General features: G+C 44.2%; 1 protein-coding gene across 1 annotated transcript; it reads right to left on the reverse strand.

Annotated features, from left to right (window-relative positions):
* Positions 1-3,343: 3,343 nt before the first annotated feature.
* Positions 3,344-4,939, reverse strand: LOC147035125 (general transcription factor II-I repeat domain-containing protein 2A-like). The gene has a single exon (XM_085862944.1). It carries the CDS (start codon positions 4,937-4,939, stop codon positions 3,344-3,346), a length of 1,596 nt encoding a protein of 531 aa, XP_085719070.1.
* Positions 4,940-7,729: the final 2,790 nt, after the last annotated feature.

A 7,729-nucleotide genomic window follows, 5' to 3' on the forward strand; every position in this document is an offset into this window, starting at 1 on the left:
TACTGGTTCAAGACAAAACGCTGGACTGTTCTGAAGTGGCCAGCAATGAGTCCAGATCTAAATCCCATTGAACACCAGTGGGGAGATCTGAAACAGCAGTTGGGAGAAGGCACCTTTCAAGTCTGGGAAAACTGGAGCAGTTTACACAAGAAGAGTCGGTCAAACTGCCAGTGGAGAGGTGTGGGAAGCTCATTCATGGCGATAGGAAGTACTTAACTGCAGTTATTTTGTACAAAGGTTGTGCGACCAAATAATAAGTTGAGGGTGTCAATCATTTTGTCAATGCCATTTCTTTTTAATTTCTGATTTGAAAGGATATATTAAGTTCTGAATCAAAAACAAAGGTTCTGTAATATTAACATTGAAATAAGGAATTGTGGAGATGAAATATCTTCATCAATTTCAACTTATTGTGAGTGATGTGAAAAAAAGTGCAAGGGTGCCAATATTTTTGGCCATGACTCACAGAGAAAACATTTCAAATACACCATGCAACAATAATTGTGTATCTGTAATCATTGTGAAGCTTTTTTTCTTCTTTTTTTCTGTATACCTTGTCGAGGCTCGTATGAGGGCTAACACACAACGCACAGCAAGGGGGGAATGAGACAAGAGGGGCGGGAGTGGGAAGGACAAAGCAGTGGGGAACAGAGACATTAGGAGATCTGTGGAAGGGATGGGGTTTGGGAACATGGGGTATACAAGGTGGACATTACAGGGACTTTCAAGAATAGTCGGGTCAATTTATGACAAACAACCACCAAACCCACAACAAATTGCAACAAAAGGTTTCTCAATGGTTTTCATTCCTACTGGATATACTGATCAATAGAAAGAAGTCTACCAAAATCTGACATCCAGAAAAGTGTTAAAACAGTCATTTTCAAGATGGCCACCACCAGGCTTTGAAATAACTAAAACAGCTATAACTTCTTCAATAATTGTAATAAAAACAATTGTTGGTTCTGGTCCATGGTTTTAATGGATCAGCAATCCACTGGTGTCAATAAAATTTATATTTGATCAGTATTTAACCTGAAGTCCAAGATGGCGGCAAAAAATGAAGGGTGTAAAATCAATAAATTGTCTCTATATAATCAAACCTCTGTTAGGCAATCACCTCTGTTAGGCAATTCTAACAAAAGGGTTTTCAGTCTTCTCTTACCAGCTTATCTCTACGTACAAGAAATGAGTGAACTGGAGAGCAAACACCCAGATGTGTATGAGAAGTTTCAAAATGGCTTCCATGTGATCTGGCGAACAAACCAGTTTTGGGCAGGCCTCAGCTGTGATCTAGTCATCAAACAAACACTCATGAGATCACTAAAGAGTACCGGTGGCTTGACTCGTGGCAGTAAGATGACAGAGGAACACCTCGCATTGTGGACAATGTCAGCCCCCATAACATCTAAGGTCAACGTTGCCATGCAGGACTTCAATGATCTCACATACGCAATAAGCGAACAGCATAAAGCAACTGGTGCCAAAATTGAAAGACATCCATTCGACCTCTCGAAGATAAGCACAAAGTTGAACGCATTTTCACCTTTCTCCTCTGATCCTACATTGAGAAATATCATAAATGGTATCGTGGCAAGCGAAGACATCAACGTGCATGAATATGAAGCTGTTGGGAACAAAATCATCGAGAGAATGATTGGACAACCTGTGTTTTCCTTCTCCATCAAGAGGACAGAGAAAGCAAAGACCCTGGGAAATTCTAATGCTCTCCAGGTTGCTCCTCACAGAACCATCGACTCCAGTGTGCTATTCCAGCGATTCCTGGTGGTATCCCAGATAGGTGATTTGTCACTTGAGGACGTGATGAGTTTTGAGCTCAGTCCATACCCTCCATCCCTCTTTGAGGACAACAAGATCTTGAGGAAGGCCGACAAACCTTAACTCGCTCAAGCCGTCAATGACCACTGTACCAAGACACTGGCATGTGAAGGAGTACCTGACACCACACCTTCAGCACACCTTAAGACTGAAAGGTATGTTCTTGATGGTGGATCCTTGCTGCACAAGCTCAAGTGGAAGAAGGGAAATACATATGGGAAAATAGCCAGAGCATATGCGGACTTCACAACAAAACACTATGGGACAGCAACTGTTGTCTTTGATGGCTATGGTGCAGTCCCTTCGATAAAGGATAACACTCAGCAGAGACGGGGACAAGCCAACAGCTATCCGACTGAACTTCACCGGAGAAACTGAATTTGACGGAAAGAGAGATAAATTCCTATCTGTCGGCAGTAACAAGCAACAGCTGATCACCTTAATAGGTGATCAGCTGAAGAAAGTGGGCTGCACGGTTACTCAGGCAGAAGGGGACGCTGATGTGGACATTGCCAAGACAGCCGTAAACAGCACAATTCTGCATTCAGTAAACAGCACAATTCAGCCGTAAACAGCACAAATCCCCCAACGGAATCTGCCACCAAGTTTCATTGTCTCCTAGTGTACTACCACGTCATGGTTTGGATAAGGATGGTTGACCTCGATCCTCTGGACTGGGGCTGGGGACTTGAAGACAATCGATTTCTACCTATCATGACTGCCATGAATGCTGCACCAGACACTCTTCTGAAGATGATACACTGCAACTGCACCACAGCTTGTGACACACCCCGTTGCAGCTGCAGAAAGAATGGGCTTCCGTGTACGTCTGCATGTGGATCATGCCAAGTGACGTTTTGTGACAATATACTAAATCAAGCCTCTGAGGAACTTGAGGACAGTGATGAGGACTGAAATTGTAACCTAAACTGCCATTATGTAATGTTCACAAATAAATGTTTCAGTGGCACCAGGTGTTCAGTGATTTTGGTTCAGATGGAAAATTTATTGATTTTAGGCCTCTTGAATTTTGCCGCCATCTTGGGTTTCATGTTAAATACTGATCAGATCTAAATTTTATTGACACCAGTGGATTGCTGATCCATTAAAATAGGGGTGGGGAACCTTTTTCCTGTCAAGGGCCATCTCGATTTTTAGAACATCCTTCGAGGGCCATGCAAAATTATTGAGCACATATATCGGACTCACCTATACCTGGCGTAGTGGCGTGTGCCTGTAATCCGGCTACTCGGAGGTTTGGGTTGGAGGATCGCTTGAGGACAGGGGCTCTGCACTGAGCCACGCTATGAGAGGGTGTAGAGCAGCCTGGAATCATTGCGAAACCCAATCCTTATCCCTGTGTCGTAAGAGGCGACCAGGGTTGCGTCAGGAAGGGCATCCGGTGTAAAACCTATGCCAAATCAGTATGCTGATCATAACGGATGATCCGCTGTGGCAACCCCTAACGGGAGCAGCTGAAAGACGAACGACATATCGGACTCACCTAATGCGATGGCTGGAACTGTTTCTCTTTGGCGAGGTGTTTGGTGTCAGGTGGTAGTGATGATGATGCTACTCGCAGCTGGTTTTGCAGGTTTGGGTCAGTCAGTCTTGAGCGGAACCGAGTCTTTGCAAGAGTCAGTTTTGAAAAGATCTGTTCACAGCTGTAGGTCGTCCCAAACAGTGATCCAAACTTCAGTGCATGTCTCCACAGAATGGGGAAATCCTCAGCACGTACATACAGTTTGTAGAACTCGAGCAAACGGAGGTTGTTGTACCTAGCTTTGAGCTCGTCATTGCTTTGCAGCTCAATGATTTCGTGTTGTTGGTTGTCAGGCACATCAGCTGGTTCCACATTAAACGGCGTGGCAAATATGTTCAGTTCCCTTTGTTTACTTTTCATGTCCTGGAACCTCTCTCCAAATGCCTGGAGGAGTTTTGCACACTCAGCAGCATATTCAGATGTCACAGCAGGCTTTTGTTCTTGCAGAGTGGGAAAGTGGACAGTGTTTCCCCTTTCTAGTTGCACTTGCCACAGCTTTAGTTTAGCTTCAAATGATTTCACATTTGATTGCAGAGAGCTGACAAGCTGGTTGGGACCTTGGAGCTTAACGTTCAGCTCTGACAGGTACTTGGTAATGTCCACCATGAAGCCCAAATCACACAGCCACTTGCTATCACTGAGTTCCATGACAGGTTTCCCCTTCATCTCCATGAACTGTTTCACTTCTTCTCTCAGTGAGTAAAACCGTGTGAGCATATTTCCGTGACTCAGCCACCGCACCTCACAGTGATAAACCACATCTCCGTACTCTGACTCTAGTTCACTCAGTAGCTCCTTGAACTGGCGGCTGTTCAGCCCTCTGCTTTTGATGACGTTTTTGGTGGAAACGACAGTTGTCATCACATTTTTGAGCTTCAGGGACTGTGCACACAGATTCTCTTGGTGTATGATACAGTGGCATACAACTAACTCACTTGGATCGAGACTGAGACGACTCATTTCTTTTTTGACCAATGCAGTCAATCCCTTTTGCGCGCCGACCATGGCTGGGGCTCCATCCGTGGCCACGCCACTTAACTTGTCAAACTGCAGTTCGAATTTGTACATAGCCAAAACAACTTGCTCAAACAAATCCTCACCTTTGGTGGTGCCATGCATGGCTTGCAAAGACAGCAACTCCTCGCTCGTATCAAACTCAGCTGTAATCCCCCGCACAAAAATGGCTAGTTGGGCGGTGTTTGTTATGTCCGTTGTCTCATCGCAGGCCAGAGAGAAAAACTGGAAATCTCTTGCGGTGTCCTTCAGTGTTTTCTCAATATCTTGTGTCATTTCAGTAATCCGATCTGAGACAGTTTTTCGAGACAAACTGACACTTTGGAACAATTTTACTTTGTCCGGTGCGAGCAGCTCCGCAGTGGCAACAAGACACTCCTTCACAAATTGTCCTTCTGAATGCGGCATCAGCTTCTTAGCGATTAGCTCACTCACCACAAAACTAGCATGCGTAGTGTTGTCTCGGTCACATTGTGGTCTTGTGAAGACTGCTTGTTGAGCACCAAAACTCCGCCGAAGAGCGTTAACTTTATCCAAGCGCATTTGTCCTTTCAACTCGTCCAGTTTACCACGTTTCGAGCTCTAATGGCGCTCAAGGTTGGACTTTTTCATCACCGAGAGTGCTTCCCGACAAACTAGGCATACTGGCTTGTCTTTTACTTCCACAAAGAAATAATCGCTTGCCCATTTCTCTTGGAAAGTGCGACATTCCGCATCTACCTTTCTTTTCTTGTTAGTTGCCATGTTTGCATATACTGAATGAAATGATGACATGAGATTACGCGATCACACATTACGTTCCGCACGTGCTGCATTCACTTACCCTGAACGTGAAACAGACAGATGACAGCTGTCCCTTTTTAGCTGTCTGTTTAATTTATTTTTTTTCGGAAAAAATAATCGCTGTCTGGAGTTTTTTTTTGTGTTGTATTTCTGAGGTTGCTTTTGTTTATTTTTAGCGAACGAAGTGAGCTTCATACTCAACGCGTGCACATGAGAGAATAGGAAACAACAACAGCAACACAATACCCTAGCAATTTGGAATCCGTGTGGTTGGCTATGACCCTTTTGCTTCCGTTTTTTTTTTTTTTGCTTCTGGTTATTTTTTGTTTCCGGTTTTTGTCATCGGGAATGATGCATGCCGGGAGAGAAAGGCATCGTCGGAGATATGAAAGGCCCAAATAATATCAGACATGGTGTATATTTCCTCCACTGATTTTAATAAAGATATCTCCCACATCATCAAAAAATAATTTTTAATCGTGATTTACGTTATTTGATCGCTGATCCCGAATCCAGGCTGAAGTAACCGGAAATTGCATATGCATTTGTCAACAAGTTATAGGTAAAGTCAGAAGCGAATGTAAGAAGAATACTACGTTCACTTCTAGTATTTTTTTTTTAGATGAGATCCTGTTCTCGGCGGTGTCGTTGTCGTTGTGAAGGTAATGTTGAAGAATTTTTTTTTTCAGATGAGATCCTGTTCGAGGCGGTGTAGTTGTTGTTGTGAAGGTAATGTTAAGGTAATATTTATTTTTTCATAGCAAAAAGACTTTAATTTGATATATTGAAGAAGCGAATGTAAGAAGTATTCTACGTTCGCTTCTTGGCTTTGCCTATTCCATATTATGAATTGCCTCGCGGGCCGGATCAAACGGTCTCGCGAGCCGTATACGTCCCGGAGGCCAGAGGTTCCCCGCCCCTGCATTAAAACCATAAACCAGAACCAACAGTTATGTTTTTATCACAATTATTGAAGAAGTTATAGCTGTTAGTTATTTCAAAGCCCGGTGGTGGCCATCTTGATAATGACTGTTTTAACCCATTTCCAGATGTCAGATTTTGATAGACTTTTTTCTATTGATCAGTATATCCAGTAGGAATGAAAACCACTGAAAAACCTTTTGTTGCAATTTGTTGTGGGTCAGATGGTATTTTGACCCGACGAGAAGTAAAGCAGGGAATTTGAAGGAGGTGGGCTTGGGTGGATTAACGGCGGTAGAAAAGATCGAGGATTTGGATGGGGGATGATAATAGATGGTGGCGAACAGCTGTTTTGAAGACCTGGAGGGAAGAATGGGATTGAATAGAGTGATGGAGTTTATTCCAAAGATGGGAAAAAATAGGAATGAAAGAGTGAAGGTGAGCAGTGATTCGTGATTTTGGTAGTTTTACCAGAAGGGGGTTGTTAGCAGACTTTGAGCACCCTGTGGAAATGTGGTGGGGACAAATCGCAGAGAGAGCAGGGGGGGCGAGGCTGGAGAGGAGAGGGTAGAAGACAAAGACCACTTACCTGCCTGCGGCGAGGGACTGAGAGGCCCAAAGACTCAGCCTCATCACGGGAGATGCCAATGATCCGAAATGCCTTGGCTTCCACAGTGTGAAGCCGAGAAAGGTGGGAGACAGGACCACCAGCCCACAGAAGAGAGCAGTACTCCATCAGGCTGCAGACGACGGCTTTGTAAGTGGTCAGGAGCTCACGTGGGCCGAGGAAGGACTTTGCACGATGGAGGATTCCCAGTCGGTGACTGGCTTTGGAGACAAGCTTTGAAATGTGGCTTTCCCAGGAAAGGTCATGGCAGACAGTGAGACCCAGAAGGTTGACAGAAAGGACTTCTTCCAGAAGATTGTTGAGAAAGTGGATTGGGGGGGGGGGTGCAAAACGCTCCTTTGGAGAGATATAGTGAGAGTGTGACATTTGTCCGGATTGAAAGACATGTTTCACGTTTTGGACCAGTTTGTGATTTTACCCAGATCTGGATCTGCAGTGAGCAAAGAAGTTGCTGCTTGTCGGTCAGAAGGATGACAGATGGTATGGCAGAGGGTGGAGTCATATTAAACTTTTACTTTCAGAAATAACCTTCCAAGGCACAAATTCAGAGAAGATGGCACAAAGCAAAACGACATGGCCTTTGCTCATCACAAAATGGAGAATCTACTCCCTGTCCTCCAGGTCATATGTTTTCTAAGAACCAATAGAAGGGCTCAACAAAGAACACCTCCACAGCAGAAATTGAAACCATCCACCGGGGACAGCACGTAAGCAATCAACAATGTTTGCGAATGCACAACACTCCCTGCCTGATATCATGAATATACCACCATTTATCTTCCAATAATTCCAATTCCAAAACTTCCAATAACGCAGGAAATGCCATTTCTGACGATCAATGTTTCAAAATTTCTTGAGGAAAGACCCCCAAACCCTGACCCCCCCACCTCCCATTCAACACTATGGCCTGGTGAACACCCCCCCATCTTGAAATTTCTGAATCCACCCATGTGATGTATGCTATAACCTCGAGATCTTTGTAATGTAAGAGCATTTCTTTG

This window comes from Eptatretus burgeri, chromosome 1 (genome assembly GCF_056783735.1).
Source record: "Eptatretus burgeri isolate ZD-2024b chromosome 1, Ebu_testis_v1, whole genome shotgun sequence".
NCBI classification, from domain to species: Eukaryota; Metazoa; Chordata; class Myxini; order Myxiniformes; family Myxinidae; genus Eptatretus; species Eptatretus burgeri.

Excerpts from the sequence above, each read along its gene's own strand:
- LOC147035125 (XM_085862944.1), bottom strand. The coding sequence starts at position 4,939 with ATGCGCTTGGATAAAGTTAACGCTCTTCGGCGGAGTTTTGGTGCTCAA.